General features: G+C 44.8%; 1 protein-coding gene across 1 annotated transcript in view; it reads right to left on the bottom strand.

The window, feature by feature from the left end:
• Positions 1–12038: 12038 nt before the first annotated feature.
• Positions 12039–27622, bottom strand: part of UTP25 (UTP25 small subunit processome component) — a 157171-nt gene continuing 141587 nt past the window's right edge. Inside the window, exons 11-13 of the mRNA XM_086927824.1 lie at positions 20147–20259; positions 18170–18415; positions 12039–12506 (exon numbers count right to left, since the gene is read on the bottom strand). Of these exons, the coding sequence (XP_086783950.1) occupies positions 12260–12506; positions 18170–18415; positions 20147–20259 (606 nt within the window). The 3' untranslated portion in view covers positions 12039–12259. The remainder of the gene's footprint in view (positions 12507–18169; positions 18416–20146; positions 20260–27622) is intronic.

The following is a 27622-nucleotide window of genomic DNA, read 5'->3' as shown; positions in this document are numbered from 1 at the left end:
TGCAAACCGGGTGCTGGTCTTTTTGTGCGTACTTGTGTCTGCAGTTCGTGCAGAACTTGAACGGCGTGTTGTCCATCCTCGTGCGTTCAGGCCTCACTGAGCGCGTGGACGTCGACGATCGTCGAAGTTCTCGAGGTTTTCACCTTCTCTCCTCTTCGTCGGTGTTCTGCGAAGTCTTCTCTGGTCTTCTTCTTCCAATATATACTCCAACTTCCACTCTTTTCAGTACTTTCTCCAAAAATGTCTGGAGCCCAACGGGAACGATCCAGACCCGACCGCGGAAAAAAGAATCTGAAGATGGCGCCCAAGAGTGGGAGCTTCCGCAGGAAGCATGCCGACGTCACCGGAAATGCGCCCGAGGAGGTGTGACGCCGACAAGGGCTACAAAAAAAAAAAAAAAAAAAAAGACAAAGAAAAGACTACGAATCCGGACCCAACCACAAGACCTCGGAATATGCACAGCATAGTGAATCCAGAAAGATTCACGCTGCAAAACTGGATGATCTTATCACAGATCTCATTTGCAGCGACTAGGTGATCCGCAAGTAGTGGAAGATTCAACAATGGAGCGATATTGCAACCCAGCTTCCTATACGCCCTTTCCTCTGATAGGTGTCTTTGGTGTAGTGTAGGTGGGACTCCTCGGGTAACAGATTGTAATATGTGCCCCAAAGGGATACTTAATTGTGGCGAAACTTTAAAACACTTAAGAGTAGTGTTTCATCTTTCTAGCTATACAAGTTTGATGTTAGTATATTCTTATCTCCAGTGCTGATGGCGTTATTTAATTCACTGCCTAATTCCTGGGCTGCTGCGATGAGTTTTCACAGAGAAAGAGGGACAAAACAGGATCCACCTCACTATCACATCTGGAAAGCTTAGGACCCAAATGCATTTTTAATGTTATCGCTTGTGCGAACGTATGACAGTGGTCCGACATAGCCTGTGATGGGACCTTCATGTCCACTTTGATCTGCATTTCGTCACGACAAGCATTGTCCTTTTAGTACGGATTGTTTTGTTTCAGTCACAGATTCTTTTGTATAAAGCCACTTATATTAACTTCTAAGGCATAATTCTTGCTACTGCGTATTACTTACTGGTAAGGAGCAGTTTTGCCTGAAATGGCAGCAGGCAGACACAACCATACTCTACAGCAATATTACTGTTGGAAACGTTGAACGGTTTCTGTGTCACTTAAGGGGTAATTTCATCCTCTTTATCATGGGTTGGAGGCACAGAGAGCTGGTTCAAACCTTGGGTTTAAGTGTTTAGAGGGAGATGCAACTATTGATGTTAGACTTTGAACACAATTCTATCTTAATGCACGCTGCTCTCCACTTCTTGAACGTCCCTTGCAACTCCTTTTATTTTCATCTCTATCCCAAGTCCCTCGGTTGCCCCCGCTCTTTGCAGCCCCTGAATTAATTTCCCAGTCGTATGGCATGTCTTTCACCTGAAAACACAAGCCAAGCAGAGGTACGGAACAGATACAGATATTGGGTGATTACCTGCGCTTTTTAAATCCTGATTGAATGATTGATTGATTGATTAAGAATGCTGCCAGTCACCGGTAAAAGCATCAAAGCATCCTCTCATCTCCCTTTTTCTACTGGGACAGGACAGATAGCGAGTTCACTTATATTCAATGGATTGTTGTTGCTGAATAGTTGCAATCTGACCTGTTCTTTTAAAAAGAAAGATTGATTGATTGGTTGCACCATTTGCTTTGTTAACATAGCACAGCCCATCATCGATGAAAGGACGCCTTTCAACATACAACCCACAGAGCTCAAGTAGGTCATATAGTGCCCCCCCCACCATTGTACCAACAGCCCTTGCCGTTCAAAAATGCAATAGATTCTGTTCTGCCCAGATATACTTAAAATGCACTGTACCTTACAGAAGGTATTAGGCCTATCTCATGTCACCCTAAAGTGAACGAGGACCAAAGTCAAAGTTTTGCATATCAAGAGCACCTGAATGTTGAATTCTTTAAAATACCTACTTGTCCAAGGGAAAGATTGCTTCAGAAATGTACTTTCACTATAAAAATCAAAAAGCTTCTTGCACCTTTTGGTGTGATGCAGTCAGGTGACAAATTATGAGAGCCTCTCATCATAGCCAAGCTCCAATAAAAGCCTCACTGATTATGACAGGGCTCATATTTTATCAGGTCTTGGGCTGATGGTGCCTTTCTGCATATATACATACAGTGGCAGTAGTTCCAGGATTGGATACCCTGCAAGTCTGTGCTCACCCACAAACGTACCAGTTGTACAAAAACCTATTGTGTTTGATTTAACAAACTATAAAGTTGCTATATAATAATTTGGGCAACATACAGGGTTTACATGACAACTGTCTTGTCTCTTAGCTCACTAATGCTTCATGTTTAAAAAATACCACTTTTAATAAGTACTTCTCTGTGTTGTATTCATGTCACAGCTCCCACGTGTTAAAGAAGGAAAATGCTACTTACCAGTATGCATCTGTTATTGGCATGTAGAGCTGCAGATTCACACACTATGCATAGATCACCATCTGGTGTTAGGCCTGGATGTTTGCAGTTTGTTATTGTCTTGGAAAAGTCTTTGGAAGTCACAAGATTGGTTACTCCTCCTTTGGACAATAGTGTGCCTGGGCATCGACTCCATCTTCAGATTTGTTTTTCGCCAAGAAGGGATATGATGGAGTTTAGTGAGAACAGAAAGAGATGTCCATGTATGTTGTATCTAAATAAGATAATACTGGAACAGATAAAGGTAGACTGGGAGGTGGGTGGGCGTGTGTGAATCTGCAGCTCTAATTGTCGAGAACAGATGCATACTGGTAAGTAGCATTTTCCGTTCGAGGCATATGAGCTGCAGCTCACACACTATGCATAGATTGCATAGCAGTACTTTCCCTTTAGCGGCGACCACCAGTATCTGTTGCAGTAGTTTGAAATAGTGTTTTGAGTACAGCCTGGCCCACACTAGCTTGTTGTTTTGCTTGCACATCTACACCATAGTGTTTTGTGAATGTGTGCAGTGTAGACTATATAGCTGCTTTGCAGATATCATGTAAGGGAATGTTTCCTAGAAATGCCATGGAAGCCCCTATTTTGCGAGTGGAACTAGCTTTAGGGGGAATGGAAAGTGTACGCTTTGCTTTTTGATAGCAAGTTTGTATACATTTGACAATCCACCTTGCAATTCCAGACTTTGATATGGTGAAAAGGAAACAAAAAGCTGTTTTGTTTTGCGAAAAGGTTTTGTTCTATCAATGTAGTAAATAAGTTCTCTTTTTACATCTAAAGTATGAAGAGCTTTTTCTGCTACTGTTTGTGGTTGCGAGAAGAAGACTGGCAACTCTAAAGATTGGTTGAGATGGAAGGGAGAAATAACCTTTGGAAGGAATTTGGGATGTATTCTGAGAACCACTTTGTTATGATGGTGTTGTAAAATGGTTCTTGAATAGTTGGTGCCTGTAGCTCACCGACTCTTTTGAGAGATGTGCTAGGCACAGGGAAAGCAGCTTTCCATGTAAGAAATTGTAGCTCACATTTATGCAGAGGTTCAAATGGAGGACCCATTAACCTAGTGAGGACGATGTTTAAATTCCACACTGGAGAGGGTGGTACCCTGGGAGGAAATATTCTTTTGAGGCCTTCCATAAAAGCTTAATTGGCAGGTACTCTGAATAATGACAGATGTTGTCTGTTTTGTAGGTAAGCTGCTATGGCAGCGAGATGTAATCTAATTGATGTATAAGCTAGATTACATTTTTGAAGATGTACTAGATAACATATGATGTTTTGGATAGACGCATTTAGAGGATTGATTGTGTTATTGTTACAGTATATCACAAATCTTTTCCACTTAGCTGCATAGCAGGTTCTAGTGGTGGGGCGTCTAGCTTCTTTGATGACACTCGTACATTCAGGTGGAAGATTAAGGTATCCAAATTCTAAGATTTCAGGAGCCAGATCGCTAGGTTGAGCTGTGCTGGATCTGGGTGTCTGATCTCTCCATGGTTCTGTGTTAACAGTTGTGGGGAGAGATATCGTTTTTGATGGGGGACCACTGATAGTTCCAGCAAAGTGTGTCTGGATGCCCCCACATTTGGAAAAACGGTTGAAGGACTTGTGGATTAAGTTCCCACTCGTGGATCTGTTGTGTTTGACGACTCAACAGATCGGCCATCTGATTTTATATTCCTGGAAGATGTTGGGCAAAGAGGAATATGTTTTGAGGAATTGCCCATCTCCATATGCTCTGTGCTAGTGGAGATAGCTGCAGAGTGTGTGTTCCCCTTTGCTTTTGTAGATAATAAACTGCTGTTATATTGTCCGTCCGGGGCAAGGCAGCTTTGTTTGATACATGTTTCTGAAATGCTTTTAATGCCAGAAAATATTGTTAGTAGCTCCAGATGATTGACGTGGAGCAGCTTTTGCTGTGGTGTCCACCTGCCCTGTATGGTGTGATGTAGTAGATGAGTTCCCCAGCTGGTGAGCTGCTGTTAACACAATTTGTGGAACCGGCTCTAGGAACGGTCGCCCTTTGGAAAGGTTTTGGGTGTTACACCATTGCAGAGAGCGATGTGTGCGACCATCCACCAACACCAGATCTGTTAACTGACCTTGAGCTTGGTTCCACTGACATAATAAGCATTCTTGTACGGGACTCATCTGGAGTCTTGCATGAGGTACTATGAATATGCAAGAGGCCATCATCCTTATGAGTTGCACGAATACACAAGCTGGTAGCGAGTGTTGCGGTTGAAAGTTTGCAATAAGGGCTTGCATGCTTGCTATCCTGGCTGGATTGGGATATGCAAGTCCTTTTGAGGTGTCTATTGTGGCACCTATATATTGTTGGTTGTGGGATGGTTGGAGAGGAGACTTCGGGTGATTTATTGTAAACCCTAAGTCGTGCAGTAGTTGGATTGTGGTGTGTGTGTGGCTTATACATTGAGTATGTGACTTGGCTTTTATGAGCCAGTCGTCCAAGTATGGGAAGACATGAACTTGTTGTCTTCTTAAATGGGCTGCTACCACTGCTAGGCATTTTGTAAATACCCTGGGTGCTCTGGTAACTCCAAATGGGAGAACTTTAGATTGATAGTGCTGCCCGTCCACTACAAACCGAAGATATTTCCTGTGAGCAGGGTGAATGGGAATGTGGAAGTAGGCATCCTTGAGATCTAAAGTGGCAAGGAAATCGCCTTGTTTGAGCAGGGGAAGGGTTTGTTGAAGAGTGACCATGTGAAAGTGGTCTGATTGTATGTATAGGTTTAATGGTCTGAGGTCTAAGATAGGCCTCAGGCTTCCAACCTTCTTTGGAATCAGAAAGTACAGGGAGCAAACTCCTGTGTTTTGGTGGTGATGTGGAACTGGTTCTATTGCATGCTTGTGCAGTAGGGAAAGTACCTTTTTTAGAAGTGTTAAATGCTCTGTTGACAAGCGCCTCGCACTGCTGTACTTTTATTGATTGTGCCGTGTGTCTGCCTATGTTAACTCTTGACTCGTAATTGGTGCCTGTGTGCTTAACTGTGCCCACGGAAGTGTTTTAAATAGCATTTCCATAACCTTTATTTTCTCTTCCTGTGCCCTAATATCGGCGTGTTAGCCTTTGTGTTTTGTTTTTCTACGTATTGCCATTTGGTTGTGCCTTCAGCCCGTCCCTCCCCCCACGCTCCAGCCTCCCGGCCGCCCCGCCCAAGCTCCGCCCCCCTCCACCCTCCATTAATGACAGCGGAACAATCGCGCAGCGTTTACGCGCAGCGATCGCGCCCCAGTCGCGCCGAAGGTGCGCCAAAGGTAAGCCCGTCTACGCCCGTCCGCGCCTGGACCGCGCCCAGCGCCAGACCCCCTGGCCCCCGTCCCACCCACCCCACCCACATCACATACAACGCCTCCACCCTCTCAGCCCTAAACCCCGGTCGACTCCCCAACTGCGCCCAAGCCGCTCCTGGACACACCCATGGACCCTTCACATGCAACTCCTGCAAGTATGACAGCACCAAGACCAACTCCTCACCCACTAACACCAAACAGAGATCTGACACCAACCACCTAAAATGCATCCTGCTCAACACCCGCTCGGTCCACAGACACGCCATCGACCTTTGGAATCTACTAGACACCATCTCTCCGGACGTCGCCTTTCTAACAGAAACATGGATGAACGCCTCCTCAGCCCCAGACATCACCATTGCCATCCCGGAAGGCTACAAGATCATCCGAAAAGACCGCACCAAACACAGGAGGAGGCATCGCTATCGTTCATAAGAATTCCATCCGCATCTCAACCAGCTCAGACGTCAACCTCGCTAGCGCCGAACACCTTCACTTCCAGATCCACACCGACCCCAAGACCACACTCAGAGGCACACTCGTCTACAGGCCACCAGGACCCCGTGCACAATTCAGTGAAGACATCACTGACTTTATCACCCCACACGCCCTCCCCTCCGAGGACTACATTCTATTGGGAGACCTCAATTTTCACCTGGAAAAGAGCAACAACAACAACGCCGCCACCACCCTTCTGGACAATCTCGCCAACCTCGGACTCAAACAACTTGTTAATACCCCCACTCACTACGCAGGTCACACACTTGACCCTATCTTCACCTCCAGCAAACATATCTCCTTCAGTCACACCACAGTTCTTCATTGGACGGACCACAGCTGCGTTCACTTTGTCTACAAAAAGACCACAACCCACAACCATCCTCAACCTACTCTGCGAAGAAACTGGAACAAAATCACCATCGACCAGATCTCCTCATCGCTTCTTCAAAACCCCCCTGCCCACTCTTCGAACCCCAACCAAGCAGCCATTAACCTCACTCTCTGGCTAACCAACAGCGCCAACAACCTAGCACCTCTGAAAAAACGTCAAATCAAACTTGGCAGCAAAAACGCCCCCTGGTTCAACGATGATCTTAAAAAATCCAAGAAACTCTGTCGCTCCCTTGAGAAGGCCTGGAAAAAAGACCCAAACTCCAGCACCAGGGACGCCTTAAAAAACGCCACCCGCATACACCACCAACTGATCCGGACTGCCAAGAAAACCGCATTCAAATACCGACTAGACAACAACGCCCACAACAGCAAGGAATTATTCAACATCGTCAAAGAGTTTACCAACCCCACTGCCAACTCCAACGACATCACTCCCTCTCAAACCCTTTGCGACTCCCTAGCTTCGTTCTTCCACGACAAAATCGCAGACATCCACAACAGCTTCGAAAACCGACACGAAGACCAACCCACTCAACCCTCTGCAGGACCCCCATCCCCCTTGAACATCCTTAATGACTGGAACCCAATCTCCACTGAGGACACCATCCGCCTGATGAACTCTATCCACTCAGGATCCCCAACAGACCCATGCCCTCACCACATCTTCAACAAAGCAGACTCCATCATAGCACCACACCTCCGAGACGTCATCAACTGCTCCTTCAACTCCGCCACCTTCCCGGAAAGCTGGAAACACGCCGAACTCACCGCCCTTCTGAAAAAACCCACAGCTGACCCCACCGAACTGAAAAACTACCGCCCCATCTCGCTCCTTCCATTCCCGGCCAAAGTCATCGAAAAAGCTGTCAACAACCAGCTCGCCGCCTTCCTCGAAACCAACAAATCCCTCGACTCCTCACAGTCCGGCTTCCGAGCCAAACACAGTACTGAGACCGCACTCATCGCAGCAACAGACGACATTCGAACCCTACTGGACAATGGAGACACAGTCGCCCTCATCCTCCTCGACCTCTCCGCAGCCTTCGACACAGTCTGTCATAGCACCCTGTTACAACGCCTCAGAAACATCGGAATCCAAGGAAGAGCACTGGAATGGATCACCTCGTTCCTGGCCGGAAGAACTCAGAGAGTCTGCCTCCCACCATTCAAATCAGAGGCCACTGAAGTAATTTGCGGCGTGCCACAAGGATCTTCACTCAGCCCCTCCCTCTTCAACGTATACATGAGCCCCCTCGCGGCCATCGCACGCCAACACAACCTCAACATCATCTCCTACGCTGATGACACTCAACTGATCCTCTCACTCACCAAAGACCCTAACGCCGCCAAAACCAACCTACACGAAGGAATGAAAGAAGTAGCCGAGTGGATGAAGCACAGCCATCTGAAACTAAATTCAGACAAAACAGAAGTCCTTATCTTAGGTACCTCCCCCTCCGCCTGGGACGACTCTTGGTGGCCAGAGGCCCTTGGAAAAGCACCCATCCCGACGGACCACGCACGGAACCTGGGCGTCATCCTGGACTCCTCACTCTCGATGACCAGACAAGTCAACGCCGTTTCATCATCTTGCATCAACATTCTTCGCATGCTCAAAAAAATATTTCGCTGGATCCCCACCGAAACTAGAAAAACGGTCACCCACGCACTGGTTACAAGCCGCCTGGACTACGGAAACACCCTATACGCCGGTACCACCGCAAAACTTCAGAAAAAACTCCAACGCATCCAGAACGCATCAGCCAGACTCATACTAGACATCCCGCGTAAAGACAACATCTTTTTTCACCTGAAAAACCTCCACTGGCTCCCCGTCAATAAGAGGATAACATTCCGCCTCCTAACCCACGCACACAAAGCACTTTACGAACTTGGACCCGAATGCCTCAACACACGACTTTCCTTCTACACCCCCTTCCGCCAGCTTCGCTCTTCCAACCAAGCCCTTGCAGCTGTACCTCGCATCAACAAAACCACCATGGGAGGAACATCCTTCTCCTACCTAGCGGCTAAAACCTGGAACTCACTCCCCATTCACCTTCGCCTCACTCAGAACCACATAGCATTCAGAAAGCAACTAAAACCTGGATATTCGACATGTAATTCCCCACCCTTCTTCAAGCGCCTTGAGACCCTCTGGGTATGTAGCGCGCTATATAAATTAATTGACTTGACTTGACTTGACATTGTACGCTGTTTGGGTGGTATATTGGGATGGGGGAGTGTCAGTGAGCTCCAGGCAATAACCAGTTTGGATAATCTGTCTCACCCACCTGTCTGTGGTGATGTTGTTTCAGACAGGTAGGAACTGGGTTAATCGTTCCCTGACTGGTGTAGGATGGTCCGGGGGGAGCGACGGGAAGTCATTGTTTTGTGGTGGCAGAACGAGTATTGGTAGTTTTTCCCCTACCATTGCTGTTATTGCCCCTGTAGCCTCCTCTGTAATAACCTCTGGTAGAGGAGGTTTGTGTGGGACATTTATATGAAGTGGAGGCATTATCTGTGTTGAAGCCTCTAGAGGCGCCCCTATAAGAGGAGCGGCGAAAGGAACTTCTGGGAGCCTGCGATTGCAAGGCTCCCATTGATTTGGCGGTGTGAGTGCCTTTTTTCATCTTTTCTAAAGATGAATCCACCATTGGTCCAAATAAGTGCTGTTGGTCAAAGGGATGGTTCAGTATAGTGGTCTGAACCTCTTGTTTAAACCCTGATATTCTTAGCCAGGCACATCTGCGTAAAAGGACTCTGGTATTTAAGGCTCTGGAGGTTGTATCAGCGGCATCTAGAGCACACCGAATGGAGGTATTAGTTACCAGTTTACCTTCCTGTACAGGATCATGGGCTTTTGTTTTATCTTGATCTGGAAGGTGTTGTAGTAGGGCCTCTAGCTCGTCATAGTGGGCCCTATTGTATCTGGCTAGTAAAGCATGTGTGTTGGCAATCCTCCATGTGTTGGCAATCCTCCATATGTTGGCTGATTGTGATGCTGTTCTTTTGGCATATGCGTCCAAGAGTTTTGATTCTTTGTCAGGTGGTGGAGCATCCCCTGATGTTTGACAATTGGCCCTTTTCCAGCGTTTGAAACAACTAAGGAATCTAATGGAAGCTGTCCCTCGATGTATGTAGGGTCAGTTGGGGCCGCCTTGTACTTTTTCTCTATTCTAGGGTTGATTACTCTAGCTCTAACCGGGTCTTTAAAGACTTCGGGAGCGTGTTTAATTAACCCATTTAACATTGGTAGAATAGAGGTGGACCTTTGTGATGTTGCAAAAGTGTCCATGAGGAAGTCTTCTTCTATTGGGTTTACCCCATGGTATTGTGCAGCCCTATATATTAGCGGAGTGAAACCTATAGTGTCCACTGGAGGGGATGGTCTAGATGGATAGACCTCCTCTTGTGGTACATCAGGAACATCTGGCGTGCCATAATTTACCCATGGATCAGGTGGGATGTAAGGAATAGGCTCCTCTAGAGGTTCATTATCTCCTTCGTCGCCAGTGGCATCATCCTCATCTGGGGGTGGAGGAGATTCTGGAGATGAAACAGGAGAAATGTGTGGTGGTGGAGGAGGAGGTGGAGAAGGGATCCTTAAAGGAGAAGTGGCAATGTCTCTTTTCTTTAATGGAAGTGGAGATGGTGCAGATTTGTCCATTTTCCTTTTATTGGAAGGACTAAGATGACGTGTTTCTGGATCTATTTCCAGAGTCTTTTGTGTTGATCAGACTGGAAAAGCTGTTCCTCTGAACCGTGGTGTTTTAGCGCCAATTTTTTTGGGGTCCGAATGCTTATGCGGCACAGTCTTTGGAGTTGTTTTAGGTTTGGTTTGAAGAGGTTTTGTGGTTTCAGAAGGTTTGGAGTCGATTACTTGGATGGCTCCGATGATTTTTTCGGATCGGAGGTACCGGGTGTTTTTGGAACCTTTTTATTTCGTTTCCGTGATTTTTTGGGATCTGAAGGTTTAGTAGTGGCTTTCGGAACCGGTGGCTTCCTTGGTTCCGAGGATTTTTTCGGATCAAAAGGTTGAGTGTCTTTTGGTTTCTGTACCAAATGCGCCAGTGTCGGACCAGGCTTCGGCGCGGACTAAGACAATGGTTTGCCTTTCCGTTTCACTTTTGGTTTCTCCTTGGCCGGTCGAGGATGGAATTTTGGCATAGAGGGTAGGCTCACTCGATCTAAAGTGGCCTGAAGGCTTAATTATGGACTTCTTTGCCGAGCCTGAAGGTGTGTGAAGTTTTGTCATGGTGTGCACCTGGGCCCGAAGGTGGAGGCGTTACCACAGCCTTTGGATGGGTGGGTGGGGGGGGGTGGGGGAGGGGTCGACATCAGTACTTAGGACCTTTTTGCCCCGGGGTGATGTCTTCGATGTCGGATTCCTCAGCTTCGGAGACGCTGAAGGTTCCTTCTTCCATCCGCTCCTGCTCCGAAACATCAACGCCTTCCTTGTTAGATGTCGTCTGGTATCAATGTCGATGATCGAGCCATGCTTCTTCGAGCTTGCCAATCTCTGATGGTTTTCTTGGAGCGAAAAGAGGCACAAGCCGGACAGTCTTTAGCCTCGTGTTCAGGTGAAAGGCAGAGGTTACACACCTAATGCAGATCGGCATGTGGAAACTTGGATCCACACTGAGGAAATTTTTTGAATGGAGTCCTTTCCATGAGCCACGAAGGCCTGATGGCGCAGTTTGGACCGAAGGCCTGCTTAGACGACCGGCACCGAAGTCGAAGTTTGTAGAGATGCGCGTCGAGAGGGAAATGCAATCAAGTCAATACCGAAGATTTGGGTAAGGATTACACGTCGAAAGTTAACTCAGTAATGATACCGAACTGGAACACATGTGAGCCCAATGGCGGAAAAAACAATCTGAAGATGGAGTCGATGTCCATGCGCACTATTGTCCAAAGGAGAAGTCACCCATCTTGTGACTTCCAAAGACTTTTCCAAGACAATAAAACTGCAAACATCCGGGCCCAAAACCAGATGGCGATCTATGCTTAGTGTGTGATCTGCAGCTCATATGCCTCGAGCATACACTTTCTTGAGTTTTGAAGAGACTTTCGGATATTTTCTGAGTATTTGTAGTATAATTTACAGAGCAAACATGTTCGGGGCTCAGCTCGTGGACTGGCTCGAAGAGCCGTACCAGACCCTTGACTCGGCTCTCCCTGTTAATTTATTTGCTCGCACACCTCTAGAGCCGTATAGAAAGCAAACAACGCACACACTCAAAGAGATGCACGTGACCACATAAAATAAGAGGACATGGGAGTGCCAGGTCATTGGCACGGATTAATCACAATTTGATTTCATACAAAACATTTATTGCACGTGACCACACAAACGTGGCAATTCATAGCACTCTCTTTACCGTATGAAACGCATGTGCCCTTACGGGTATATTTTTACATTTAAATTTAGAAAATGTCTGTAAAAGCCTTGCGATCTGTAAATAAAATAAGAGCATGTCATGGCTGCGCTGCAGTTCTTTTATTGCACGTCCTTCATGCAGGTCATTGATTTTCGCCAGTGACAAAGAGATGCACGTTTTTCTGAGACTGCAGCATCTGCGCGGCGCGTTCGGCCCCCACCACCTCAGACAGCCGCTGTGCATCGTACTTCGAGTAGAGCGCTGTGCAGGTCCAAGTGGCCTCGTCCCCCCGGTGCGTGGCCTTCAGCATGTTACACAACTCGCTGTAGAAATGCGGATATGTCGGCATCTCGTAGAAAATCAGGTTCCGTATGCCTTTCAGTGTGTATCTGACAGAAACGGAAACACAAAGAGACCATGTTCAAACTCGAAAGGCACTTAGTAAGACCTTGAATCTCACCCTTTTAAAATAAACAAAATCTTTATGCCGCAAAAAAAGTCCCCTAGCCTCTGCCCCGTAAATTAAATAATATATTGATTTGTCCGGGCAGTCCGAGACTACTCCATCCAATAATCCCCCTATTTGTTTCAATGTGATAGGCCAGTAATAAATTTGAAAATTAGGTACTGCCCACCCTCCCCTATCTCTGGGCAGAGTCATGAATTTGAGGGCGCTTCTTGGGCGTTTCCTAGCCCATAAAAACCATGAAATGATCCGGACAAGTTTTTAAAACCACACTTTATCTATTAACAAGGGAATTGCTCTAAAACAATATAGAATTTTGGGGAGAAATATCATTTTGACAACATTACATCAGCCAATCAATGTCAACTGTAAATTGTTCATTCAACGGACATCCATATCTAGTTTTTGGATAAGTGGCTTGAAATTAATCTCCACGATTTCCTCAGGCTTCAAACTAATTTCTATGCCTAGATATTTAGCATTTTCTACTGTCCGATGATCCACTAAATTAGCTCTGTTATTGCAAATGATTTGAGCTTTGCTCTCATTTAGATGGTAGCCAAAGATTTTACCAAACTGTGATGTTAAAATTTTGATTTCTTGTAGGGCAGGCTGTGGGGAGCAGGTCAAGATCGCTAAATCATCAGCGTACCCCAGAATTTTTACATATCCACCCTGAGCCTGCACAGGTTGAATTATTGGGTCATTCAATATCTTCCTGATTAAGGGATCTATATAGATGGCGAATAGCAGGGAGGAACACCGGCACCCCTGCCTTGTTCCTCGCAATATATTTATTATTCCCGATTGGGCCCCCATCACCGATACTTTAGCAATTGGTTGTTCATACATGCTCTGAATAGATCGAATATATTTTTCCCTAGACCATAGTGCTTCAGAGTGGCCCATAAAAAGGCCAGGAGACCCTATCAAAAGCTTTTTCCGCATCTAGCAGAATTAAAGCCATATGGTCTCCTGTAACCTTGGTGTACTCGAAAACAGTAATAGTTCTACGTAGTTCGACGTATGGGATCAATAGTTTCTCGCCCTGGGACAAAGCCATGTTGTTGAAGGAAGACAATTTTTTTAATAACCGATGCCAACCGGTTAGCAAATATCTTTAAGTAAATTTTAGTATCACTATTGATCAACGTAATTAGTCTATAAGAACCTGTATCTGTTGCTATCTTTCCTTTCTTTAAAAACGTAACTATCCTAGCCATCCTCCAGGATTCTGGGGGTTTCTCCACACTCTGAACCACTCTAAACATCTCCAACATAATAGGTATAATCTGAAGTTGAAAAATCTTATAAAATTCACCAGGTAAAAAATCTGGACCCAAAGCTTTCCCAGATGGGAGAGAATCTATAGCAACAGATAGTTCTCCTGAATTAATTAGAGCACCGAGCATATCGTGGTCGTCAGGTGGCAATGGATCAACCTCAATTTTACTAAGATACCTTTGTATTTCCGACGGTTTCTCATCATTATCCCTGAGGTCCTCTGAGTAAAGTTTTTGAAACCATTTCTGAAAGGCCAATAAGATTGCCCCTTCCTCGGTAACCAAACCAACATCCTGATCCATTATACCAGGGGTCTCCAAACCGGTCCTGGAGGGCCGGATCCATGCCAGATTTTTAAAATTACTACATGTATCACAATGGGGATATCCCAAAAATCTGGAATGGATACGGCCCTCCAGGACAGGTTTGGAGACCCCTGCATTATACTAACAATCCGAGAAGCGGCCACCCTTTCATTACTTTCATATAATTTAGATCGCCAGGCTAGATATTTGCCTGCAGATTTTGCTAAAGAAATTTCGGTTATGGTGGATTTTGCAATAGTAATCCTAGTTTGTGCTGTTTCAACCTCTCCACCCACTGATAAGACAAGATTAATCTCTGTGTCTTCAAGTACTCTATATAACTCCAGGACCTTTTTCTTCTCTTTTTTCTGGATCTCCCACCCATATCGAGTAGTTTCGCCCCGAATCCCGACTTTAAGGGTATCCAAGACATTTTGTATATCTGTGCTACCAATATTTTCCTTTAAAAATCTGGTTATCCACATCACCATGTATTCTATATAAACATTATCTCTCAACAAACCCCGATTGAAAGTCCAACTATCTTGTTTTTTCCCCCTAAATTGGATATTAACCTTGGATATTAACCTCTAATACAAGCGGGTTGTGATCTGACATTACTCTGGGGTATTTCGTTATTTTAGCACCCTGTGTCAAGCATTGAGAGATAAAAAAATAATCTAATCTAGAGTGGATTCTATGTGGTGCACAGAAATAGGTGAACCCAGAGTCATTACTCTTAGCTAGAGCCCACATATCAACCAAGCCGTGTAATTCTTTCATTTGGACCAGAGACTTAAAAACTTTAGGCTTCCGCCCTGAATACCCAGTTTCTGTGTGATTGGCCGCCCCACTAGCTATATTTATATTAAAATCGCCACATAATATGATCAGGGAGGGCCAACCGACCAGCTCTAAACTTGGCCAGTTATAAAGTTCTGGGTCATCTAATATCGGGCCACAGATAGAACAAAGTGTAAACATCTTATTATAAACAATGCATTGTATAATAACCCACCTGCCATACCCATCGGCAGAAGAACGAACGATATTAACCAACCCCCGCTGTACCAGTATTGCAACGCCTTTTGTCTTTGTTTCCTGCTTTGTCCAGGAAATTAATTGAAACCCCTCAAATTCCAAAAGTTTATTACGACTGGCTTCAATGTGAGTCTCCTGGAAAAAGATAATATCTGCCTTCACGAAGAGAACATCTTCACTCACCCTGCGCCTTTTCATTGGGTCATTTAGCCCGCAAATATTGATAGAGGCTATCCTAATACATCCCAATTTGTATAAACATCAGTTCCTTGCAAGAAACTAGAACCAGGAAGGGAAAATAAAGAAATTAAAAATAAACTGCCCTCATGCACCCAAAGTACCCAGCTATTAAGACTAACCTCCCCCTTCCCTGAAACGGAGCCACCACGCCCACCACCCTCCACTAAGGCAAAAAAGGTACTCAGACCCTAGCGATGCCTCCCGCGTTTCCGATTGTCGCCCCTATCACTCCCCAACCCTCAAGAACAAAGAAGAAGCAAAGAAAAGGGAGAAAACGAAGAGGCCCCCCTTAAGATGAAAAAAAAGGAACACCCAACCCTATTAGGATTAGCATGGAACTCAAGAGAGGAACCCCACCAAACAACCACATCCATCATATCCCGCCTTCTCTTCTAGCATTCCCAATATCCAAACACAGTTACATGATAAGACATACCCCCGCAAGCAGACCACCGGTGTACCCAATAGACTATAAACAGCTAAAGTCTATTAACCAACAGTTAATTCCTTCAAATAGCTTTCGGCTTGGATTTCAGAAGTGAACACACGAGTCCTCCCTTGATATATGATCTTCAACCGCACATGATTCATCAGATACACCTCACATCCGTTTTTCTGGAAGGGGCTAATCAACTGGCGTAGCCGCCATCTTCTCTCGACTGTTGCATGGCAGTAGTCAGGCCGCACGAAAAAAGTCTGCCCTTCAGCTGATTTCCTGGCGTTTGGCCTTGCATTTTCGAATACCCCCTGTCTCAACAAAAAATGTCCCAAAAAAATTAAGATTGCTGGGGGTTTGGAATCGGAGCCTGGATTGTTTTTCATCATTAGGGGGAATCTGTGAACTCGCTGTATCTCGGTTTCCCAACTCCAATGCGATAATTCTGGGAATGCAGATTTAAACAATTTCAATACAAACCCCTTACATCAGTCCCTCTGCTTTTTCTTCAATCCCTAATAGGCGTAGATTATTTATGCGCCGTCTTTTTTCAGAATCTTCAAGCTTCCACATTATGTCCACCAATCTTTCGTCATTTGCAGTTGTCTTTAACTCAGTATTTTCTAACCCAGCCACCAGGCCAACTATTCGGTCCTCAAGAGCAGTTGTCCTAGCTACAACTTCTGAACAAACTTTGGTGTTTTTGCGAATTGCTCCTTGAATCTTCTTAGTTGCCAGTTGCGCTCTTTTCTGCTCTTGACGTGCTTCTATTTGCATGGCTTTGAGTGTAGCATAGATAAGGCTGATTGAGGGAGGTGGATCCAATTTATTACCGGGGGCCCTTTGATCATCCTCTTGGATTACCGGCTCACCCGTTACTGCTAAATTAGTAGTAGCATAGTCCCACTGGATGTTGTCACTTGCTTCAGAATGAATACTTTCTCGTCGTGAACTAGCAGAGGTTTTCTTCCTGGTTCTACTATGCAGACGAGTGGCCCTTTTTAGAGTATCTGCGGTAGTTGGGGGACTATCGCTATCCTCTCGAGTCGTCTCATCAGTGTTATCAAGATCAGGACTATTATCCAAATTAGACTCCTCTGAAAGTGAAAAGAAGCTCTCACAATCTGGGGTATCTAGCGCTCCCCCCCCCCCCCCCCCCCATGTCTGGTGCGCCCCCAGCAGAGTCTTGAAGAGAAAAGATAGCGGCAGACTCTGCCTCCTCTTCTTGTGCTCGTTTTCCAATGCCCCCCTCTGCCCCTCTTGCTACAACCTTTGAAGGGTTCACAGTCTCAGAGCTCCACACAGTCAAAGCTATACTGGTAAAATCTATCTCTGAAATGTCCGCTACAGTGTTGCCAGCATTATTTTCGATATTGATACAGGTTTGTTTAATGACTTTCATCTGAGCCCCAGCCCCAGACACATTAGTTGTATTGGTTGTATAAGTTGTATGGGCAGGGAGTTTAACCACCAGTTTAACGCTAGAAGTTAGACATAAGCTACACCTTACAATGCTTAAAAATGGTCTAAAAAAAGCAACCCTATAACTTGTTTTTCTGACTGCAGTGTAAACAGTCAAAAGGCCTCAATGCTGTTCTTAGACAAGGAGGTACGAACGGCTGCTTTAAGTATTTCTTCTTTGCAGGCAAAACGGTGGGTATACAGCAAAACAATATTCAAAATCTCATCAGATTTTCAAAGCATACATATACATTTGTTTGTAGTACCATATTTACTTTCCCACCTCTTCTTTAACAACCTCAGTCGAAATAACAAACAATGCTCCCGCAAACCAGAGCAAGAGTAGTACATGCAATTAGAAATGTCTGAAATAGTTGTTCTTTCATGGAAAACCGTTTATGGAATTCAATTGACTTCTCACTTACATGTTTTTAGGTGCTGCCAACAACTGATTCTTAGACACAACCGAAAGGTGGATAATTATTTCACATTTTACAACTATATAGTCAAGGTAAGTGGGTATAGAGCTAGGAATACTAAATGTATACTTCCCTATATATAATTACTGTGACAATTTAATGGCAGTTGATACTATAGTTCATAATTTATGCCGGTCAATATTTCGACTGGTGTACTGTGACATAAAAACCAATCAATAATATTATATTTTGATCCGTTCAACATTTTTGGGCCGCACTTTGAAAAGGGCATGGTTTATGTAAATCTTAAATAAGAAAAAATGTTATCCAGGGCTTTTGACATGCAAAGATAAAGAGCAAAAAAGATGCAGAGATTGCAGCATTATTTGATCATACACACCTCTTGTAGAAATGAAAACGTTCTGTCACAAGAAGAAACTGCCTCTCCCCTTTTAGGAAGTGCTGCCTTGCTCTGGAGACGCCAGCTTTGTCGGTGTATTCACAGATGTGTGTAAAATTCAATTCTTCCTTCTTGAAGTAATTTCGAAGCCGCACATAGTCAAAGTAGGAAGGGATGTAGATCATTGTGTGCGACATGACAGCGTCTCGGTACTGGGGTAAAATCTTGTCAGTAAAAAAAGCAAATCTGATTGAAGAAAGAAAAAAGCATAAGACCTTCCACTATGTCCTCAAAATACTTTAATTGTTTTTTGTTATTTTAAAAACAAATGGTAAAATTGCGTACACTAGCTGCTGCTGGATGATTAACACAAATATCTAATTTACTTAGGGATGATTTAAATCCTGCTAATCCATTTCCTTAACAATGGAATCAATACCCTAATCCTAAATACAGTAATGAAGAGATTAATGTATTAAATAGATTAATGTTATTTTGTACTCCTACTTTTTCAGCAGTCAATACCCTAATCCTAAATACAGTATTGAAGAGATTAATGTATTACATAGAATAATGTCCTTTTATTCACTTTTTCAGCAGTGAATACCGTAATGCTAAATACAATATTAAAGAGATTAATGTAGTAAGTAGATTAAGGTAATTTTGTACTCTACTTTGTCAGCAATCAATTCCCTAATCCTAAATACAGTGTAGAAGAGATTAATGTATTAAATAGATTCATGTAAATTTGTACTCTACTTTTTCAGCTTACTACATTCTTCGTCCTTATTTCTAACAAATGTACATTTTGGTTTCTGGATTTTTACTACCAGCCATTCATCACTGAATTCAACAATGAAGAGAAGGGAATGATCATCATAAACTTTTAAGCAAAGTTATTACTTCCACTGCAATAGAACAGGTGCTAACTACACCTATTTAAACGGCTTGCTATCTCCTATAAAGAAATGCTTTTTGCAGCCTATGTGTTAGGACAGCCGGTAAATATTTTCCCTTGGAAGACTCAGCTGCGACTCCGCTATTTATAGACCCTTGGAATACTGAAACAACTCCCTTGGACAGCACTGTGATACACCCCAGACTCTTTGGTAAACAGGTGACAAGTGCATGTAAAGATCTCCATTTGTAAATCTTTGCAAATCTGTGCATTACTGAAACGAAAACCCTGTACAGTGCTCGAATACCCTCAACATGTTTGAGCTATCGAAAACTCTCTAAATAATGTTTTTTTTTATCTTCAACACATCTCCATCCAATAGATATGATTTTTGCTTGTATACTTTGAAAATATCATGTATTGGATCATCTGGTAAACACGAAGATTTTCACACAAGGGTTTAAAAAAAAATACCACATAATATAGCATAGGTGCACATAAAATCCCCAAGTTAAAAGTCTATACAATAGGATAGGAAAACCACATATTGGGAACGGCTTTGTTTTGAATTGATGGGATTGGAACTGGACCTAGTCCAAGGAAACACAATGGGGAGATTTTTGCAGATGCTCTGAAATTTGATTCTGCATCATTTATAGAGGATCGCAGACTACACGAACCCGTCTAAATCACATGTTCTAGCCAGAAGGGGAACTCAGTATATAGTCCATTGAGGTTCTGAAACTGCTGAAGTCTCTGGTCTTCACAAGCAATAAGGAAATGAAGAACATTTCTAACCCTCTTGGCTAGATTTCTACATTTCTAAACAGCATTCACAGGGTAACTAGTCCAGACCAAGTACTATTTTTTGTCTTTTTTCTGCTACTTACAGGAAGATACACAACCTGAACTATGTGTATATCTTTAGTTATGCATGCACTGAGAAAACAAAAAATATTCAATTGTAATAACACAAACAAAAGAAAACAATGCACATTTATAGAAGTTGTTTCAGTAATCCGCAACAGACTATTTCATCATGCTAAGCTTCAATGCGTTAAGTGTATACAAAATTCTACCTTGCATCCATCACAGTGATTGGGCTTTCGGCTTCTAGCCTCTGAAAAACATGGGGGAGCTGCACCAACACTTGGCAGATAGACCCAGTCAGGGGCAGGTTTCTAACAGCCACCTAAAGAAAACAAACACAAGTCAATGCAAATTAGAAATTTCTCAAATGTACCTTTCACATCAATCTTAAAATTACAGATTCTAGAAGCATCCTAAAGGGCAGTCTGTTTTGATATTGCGTCTGCAAGTGTCGGACAGATTCACTGTTAAAAATCATCCTTGAATGTATGGTAGCTAATACATTTGAGTTTACTTCAACCGATAATGTGCAATACAGTAACAGAAATAAACATATGATACCACAATAAGTTATACATACAGATTACAGTACTATCATGAAAAAACAACAGTAGTACGAACATGAAAGCATCATCCGTTACCCACTGCGCCGTCTGTCCAGCTTAAATCAAATGTAATATATGTAATGATAAATACATAGGAAAAAAAGAGGGAAATGTATCACTAACTTGGCTTTTTAAAAACTATAAAAGAATATAATAACACAAGCAGTTCTTTAGTAGTATTTTCCATAGCAGTTTTTGGCTAGTGATAGTCACCAGCATATGGATAGTTGTGGTATGAATACTGATGGCAACAGCTGTGTTCACAGTTGTAGTGCTGAGAACCTGCTCTATGACATACATTTGTCTGCTGCTTAGTTTTTCTTCATGATTAAATAAGGGCTTGGGAGTTCCATCCATCATCCAAAGAAAGTCTATTCAAATGAATCTGCTTTTCAGAGAAATATACTTGCTGAATAAATCTTCACAGAGAAAAATCCTATATGGTACTGTAAAAAATAAAATCTGTAAAAGACTATATTTTAGTGTTCCATGATGCTACACTAACATAGCAGAAGACCTTCAATTTCCTCAGTAGGTTGATATAGTGTGAAATTGCAAAGAGGCAAGCGATTTATCTTATACAACATATAAGCTTTGTATCGTACCAGTCCAACAGATACACTGCTATTCACAAAGGTAAGTTACACTTGTGAGGAAGTTACATGTGTAACTTCACTCTTACACTTGGTAGTAACTTTACTGCTTTTGGCTGGTCAGCAATTTGGAGTGTAAAATCTCAGAAAAGAGTAGACTTGCATGTCTCCACACCTTCAGTTTACGGGGTGGAATCAGAATAATTTTAATTTACTACCCTATAGCATGCAGGTAACTTGCAGTCATATTTTACATTTGTCAAGACCCTGGTACTCATGGCTGAATCTCCCCAAGCGGGGCAGAGATCTCCTCATCGTGGTGAATAGGAGAGCTTCAGATGAAAGTCAAAAGGAAAATTATATAAACCTGAAATAAATCAGACCCACATTCCCTTACAAGGCCATAAATACGGACCACATCATAGAATCTGCTTTGGCCTTTTCTTCATGATGTAGATCATGCACTACCAGGCAGACCACAAGTCACTACAAGAGGAAGAAAACATTTAATGAGGAGGATATAGGTCTTGCAATAAATTCTGTAGTAAAATACTACAAACAACTACATTGGCTGCCTCCATTCAACCTCCGTAGAGCCCAGAAGACAGTCTTACAGCAGGAGGTCATAGACTCTACAGATGCATTTGTAAATGAGGCCTGCACAGTGGAGGGTATATAAAAAGAGAAGTGGCAAGATGAAAGGAGGCAGGTGAAGGAGAGGTTCTCGAAGATATATCTGTTTTAACTACTGTCTGGAGGGCTAACTGGATCCGGTCTCATCTCACCCCTCGAGAAAATAATACACCCCTACCTGCTATATGGGTTGCCTCTTTCAGGCAACACTTACGTGATGCCAGGTAAAAAAAAAAAATATATATATATTTAGTGCTAAAGTACTAAAGCGGGGCAAAGGCAAGCGGATGCCCTCCTCCACCCACTTGTGATTTGGTTTTAATTTTGAAGTGAATAAAGCGCCCACTGGGAAAAGACATTTGGCGCACTACAACAACCATGAGGCCGCAGCTCGGCCACGCCCACTGGGACAGGTGTTGAAAATAAAGAGTGCGCCGTGCAATAGCGCTGTTCAGTTTCATGGAGAACACTGCGCCACTGAAGAAGGGATTTTCAGTCCTGAAACGCGTCTGGCGTTTGATTTGTGTGAGTTATGAGCTCCGTTTCCTGTTGCTGGCATGCTGTCATTAAACTACGAGAATGTTAAAAACTCTGTGAGGCTTTATTCAAATGGACTCCTGCTTTGTTGGATGTTAAACGGCTTTCCGGTCGTGAATGAGGCCCGACGCCAGGCTTGGCGGTTCCTGCAAGTGTTAATTTGTCACTTGTGCTCAAGGAAGAGAGAAGGTGAGACACCATTGCAGGGTGGTATCAGCCGACTCGTAATGACAGCACTAAAGCGGGGCAAAGGCAAGCGGATGCCCTCCTCCACCCACTTGTGATTTGGTTTTAATTTTGAAGTGAATAAAGCGCCCACTGGGAAAAGACATTTGGCGCACTACAACAACCATGAGGCCGCAGCTCGGCCACGCCCACTGGGACAGGTGTTGAAAATAAAGAGTGCGCCGTGCAATAGCGCTGTTCAGTTTCATGGAGAACACTGCGCCACTGAAGAAGGGATTTTCAGTCCTGAAACGCGTCTGGCGTTTGATTTGTGTGAGTTATGAGCTCCGTTTCCTGTTGCTGGCATGCTGTCATTAAACTACGAGAATGTTAAAAACTCTGTGAGGCTTTATTCAAATGGACTCCTGCTTTGTTGGATGTTAAACGGCTTTCCGGTCGTGAATGAGGCCCGACGCCAGGCTTGGCGGTTCCTGCAAGTGTTAATTTGTCACTTGTGCTCAAGGAAGAGAGAAGGTGAGACACCATTGCAGGGTGGTATCAGCCGACTCGTAATGACAGCACTAAAGCGGGGCAAAGGCAAGCGGATGCCCTCCTCCACCCACTTGTGATTTGGTTTTAATTTTGAAGTGAATAAAGCGCCCACTGGGAAAAGACATTTGGCGCACTACAACAACCATGAGGCCGCAGCTCGGCCACGCCCACTGGGACAGGTGTTGAAAATAAAGAGTGCGCCGTGCAATAGCGCTGTTCAGTTTCATGGAGAACACTGCGCCACTGAAGAAGGGATTTTCAGTCCTGAAACGCGTCTGGCGTTTGATTTGTGTGAGTTATGAGCTCCGTTTCCTGTTGCTGGCATGCTGTCATTAAACTACGAGAATGTTAAAAACTCTGTGAGGCTTTATTCAAATGGACTCCTGCTTTGTTGGATGTTAAACGGCTTTCCGGTCGTGAATGAGGCCCGACGCCAGGCTTGGCGGTTCCTGCAAGTGTTAATTTGTCACTTGTGCTCAAGGAAGAGAGAAGGTGAGACACCATTGCAGGGTGGTATCAGCCGACTCGTAATGACAGCACTAAAGCGGGGCAAAGGCAAGCGGATGCCCTCCTCCACCCACTTGTGATTTGGTTTTAATTTTGAAGTGAATAAAGCGCCCACTGGGAAAAGACATTTGGCGCACTACAACAACCATGAGGCCGCAGCTCGGCCACGCCCACTGGGACAGGTGTTGAAAATAAAGAGTGCGCCGTGCAATAGCGCTGTTCAGTTTCATGGAGAACACTGCGCCACTGAAGAAGGGATTTTCAGTCCTGAAACGCGTCTGGCGTTTGATTTGTGTGAGTTATGAGCTCCGTTTCCTGTTGCTGGCATGCTGTCATTAAACTACGAGAATGTTAAAAACTCTGTGAGGCTTTATTCAAATGGACTCCTGCTTTGTTGGATGTTAAACGGCTTTCCGGTCGTGAATGAGGCCCGACGCCAGGCTTGGCGGTTCCTGCAAGTGTTAATTTGTCACTTGTGCTCAAGGAAGAGAGAAGGTGAGACACCATTGCAGGGTGGTATCAGCCGACTCGTAATGACAGCACTAAAGCGGGGCAAAGGCAAGCGGATGCCCTCCTCCACCCACTTGTGATTTGGTTTTAATTTTGAAGTGAATAAAGCGCCCACTGGGAAAAGACATTTGGCGCACTACAACAACCATGAGGCCGCAGCTCGGCCACGCCCACTGGGACAGGTGTTGAAAATAAAGAGTGCGCCGTGCAATAGCGCTGTTCAGTTTCATGGAGAACACTGCGCCACTGAAGAAGGGATTTTCAGTCCTGAAACGCGTCTGGCGTTTGATTTGTGTGAGTTATGAGCTCCGTTTCCTGTTGCTGGCATGCTGTCATTAAACTACGAGAATGTTAAAAACTCTGTGAGGCTTTATTCAAATGGACTCCTGCTTTGTTGGATGTTAAACGGCTTTCCGGTCGTGAATGAGGCCCGACGCCAGGCTTGGCGGTTCCTGCAAGTGTTAATTTGTCACTTGTGCTCAAGGAAGAGAGAAGGTGAGACACCATTGCAGGGTGGTATCAGCCGACTCGTAATGACAGCACTAAAGCGGGGCAAAGGCAAGCGGATGCCCTCCTCCACCCACTTGTGATTTGGTTTTAATTTTGAAGTGAATAAAGCGCCCACTGGGAAAAGACATTTGGCGCACTACAACAACCATGAGGCCGCAGCTCGGCCACGCCCACTGGGACAGGTGTTGAAAATAAAGAGTGCGCCGTGCAATAGCGCTGTTCAGTTTCATGGAGAACACTGCGCCACTGAAGAAGGGATTTTCAGTCCTGAAACGCGTCTGGCGTTTGATTTGTGTGAGTTATGAGCTCCGTTTCCTGTTGCTGGCATGCTGTCATTAAACTACGAGAATGTTAAAAACTCTGTGAGGCTTTATTCAAATGGACTCCTGCTTTGTTGGATGTTAAACGGCTTTCCGGTCGTGAATGAGGCCCGACGCCAGGCTTGGCGGTTCCTGCAAGTGTTAATTTGTCACTTGTGCTCAAGGAAGAGAGAAGGTGAGACACCATTGCAGGGTGGTATCAGCCGACTCGTAATGACAGCACTAAAGCGGGGCAAAGGCAAGCGGATGCCCTCCTCCACCCACTTGTGATTTGGTTTTAATTTTGAAGTGAATAAAGCGCCCACTGGGAAAAGACATTTGGCGCACTACAACAACCATGAGGCCGCAGCTCGGCCACGCCCACTGGGACAGGTGTTGAAAATAAAGAGTGCGCCGTGCAATAGCGCTGTTCAGTTTCATGGAGAACACTGCGCCACTGAAGAAGGGATTTTCAGTCCTGAAACGCGTCTGGCGTTTGATTTGTGTGAGTTATGAGCTCCGCTTCCTGTTGCTGGCATGCTGTCATTAAACTACGAGAATGTTAAAAACTCTGTGAGGCTTTATTCAAATGGACTCCTGCTTTGTTGGATGTTAAACGGCTTTCCGGTCGTGAATGAGGCCCGACGCCAGGCTTGGCGGTTCCTGCAAGTGTTAATTTGTCACTTGTGCTCAAGGAAGAGAGAATGTGAGACACCATTGCAGGGTGGTATCAGCCGACTCGTAATGACAGCACTAAAGCGGGGCAAAGGCAAGCGGATGCCCTCCTCCACCCACTTGTGATTTGGTTTTAATTTTGAAGTGAATAAAGCGCCCACTAGGAAAAGACATTTGGCGCACTACAACAACCATGAGGCCGCAGCTCGGCCACGCCCACTGGGACAGGTGTTGAAAATAAAGAGTGCGCCGTGCAATAGCGCTGTTCAGTTTCATGGAGAACACTGCGCCACTGAAGAAGGGATTTTCAGTCCTGAAACGCGTCTGGCGTTTGATTTGTGTGAGTTATGAGCTCCGTTTCCTGTTGCTGGCATGCTGTCATTAAACTACGAGAATGTTAAAAACTCTGTGAGGCTTTATTCAAATGGACTCCTGCTTTGTTGGATGTTAAACGGCTTTCCGGTCGTGAATGAGGCCCGACGCCAGGCTTGGCGGTTCCTGCAAGTGTTAATTTGTCACTTGTGCTCAAGGAAGAGAGAAGGTGAGACACCATTGCAGGGTGGTATCAGCCGACTCGTAATGACAGCACTAAAGCGGGGCAAAGGCAAGCGGATGCCCTCCTCCACCCACTTGTGATTTGGTTTTAATTTTGAAGTGAATAAAGCGCCCACTGGGAAAAGACATTTGGCGCACTACAACAACCATGAGGCCGCAGCTCGGCCACGCCCACTGGGACAGGTGTTGAAAATAAAGAGTGCGCCGTGCAATAGCGCTGTTCAGTTTCATGGAGAACACTGCGCCACTGAAGAAGGGATTTTCAGTCCTGAAACGCGTCTGGCGTTTGATTTGTGTGAGTTATGAGCTCCGTTTCCTGTTGCTGGCATGCTGTCATTAAACTACGAGAATGTTAAAAACTCTGTGAGGCTTTATTCAAATGGACTCCTGCTTTGTTGGATGTTAAACGGCTTTCCGGTCGTGAATGAGGCCCGACGCCAGGCTTGGCGGTTCCTGCAAGTGTTAATTTGTCACTTGTGCTCAAGGAAGAGAGAAGGTGAGACACCATTGCAGGGTGGTATCAGCCGACTCGTAATGACAGCACTAAAGCGGGGCAAAGGCAAGCGGATGCCCTCCTCCACCCACTTGTGATTTGGTTTTAATTTTGAAGTGAATAAAGCGCCCACTGGGAAAAGACATTTGGCGCACTACAACAACCATGAGGCCGCAGCTCGGCCACGCCCACTGGGACAGGTGTTGAAAATAAAGAGTGCGCCGTGCAATAGCGCTGTTCAGTTTCATGGAGAACACTGCGCCACTGAAGAAGGGATTTTCAGTCCTGAAACGCGTCTGGCGTTTGATTTGTGTGAGTTATGAGCTCCGTTTCCTGTTGCTGGCATGCTGTCATTAAACTACGAGAATGTTAAAAACTCTGTGAGGCTTTATTCAAATGGACTCCTGCTTTGTTGGATGTTAAACGGCTTTCCGGTCGTGAATGAGGCCCGACGCCAGGCTTGGCGGTTCCTGCAGGTGTTAATTTGTCACTTGTGCTCAAGGAAGAGAGAAGGTGAGACACCATTGCAGGGTGGTATCAGCCGACTCGTAATGACAGCACTAAAGCGGGGCAAAGGCAAGCGGATGCCCTCCTCCACCCACTTGTGATTTGGTTTTAATTTTGAAGTGAATAAAGCGCCCACTGGGAAAAGACATTTGGCGCACTACAACAACCATGAGGCCGCAGCTCGGCCACGCCCACTGGGACAGGTGTTGAAAATAAAGAGTGCGCCGTGCAATAGCGCTGTTCAGTTTCATGGAGAACACTGCGCCACTGAAGAAGGGATTTTCAGTCCTGAAACGCGTCTGGCGTTTGATTTGTGTGAGTTATGAGCTCCGTTTCCTGTTGCTGGCATGCTGTCATTAAACTACGAGAATGTTAAAAACTCTGTGAGGCTTTATTCAAATGGACTCCTGCTTTGTTGGATGTTAAACGGCTTTCCGGTCGTGAATGAGGCCCGACGCCAGGCTTGGCGGTTCCTGCAAGTGTTAATTTGTCACTTGTGCTCAAGGAAGAGAGAAGGTGAGACACCATTGCAGGGTGGTATCAG

This window comes from Lissotriton vulgaris, chromosome 6 (assembly GCF_964263255.1).
Source record: "Lissotriton vulgaris chromosome 6, aLisVul1.2, whole genome shotgun sequence".
NCBI lineage: Eukaryota > Metazoa > Chordata > Amphibia > Caudata > Salamandridae > Lissotriton > Lissotriton vulgaris.
Note: the sequence above shows the minus strand (reverse complement) of the source record. Positions and strands in the feature narration are given on the sequence as shown.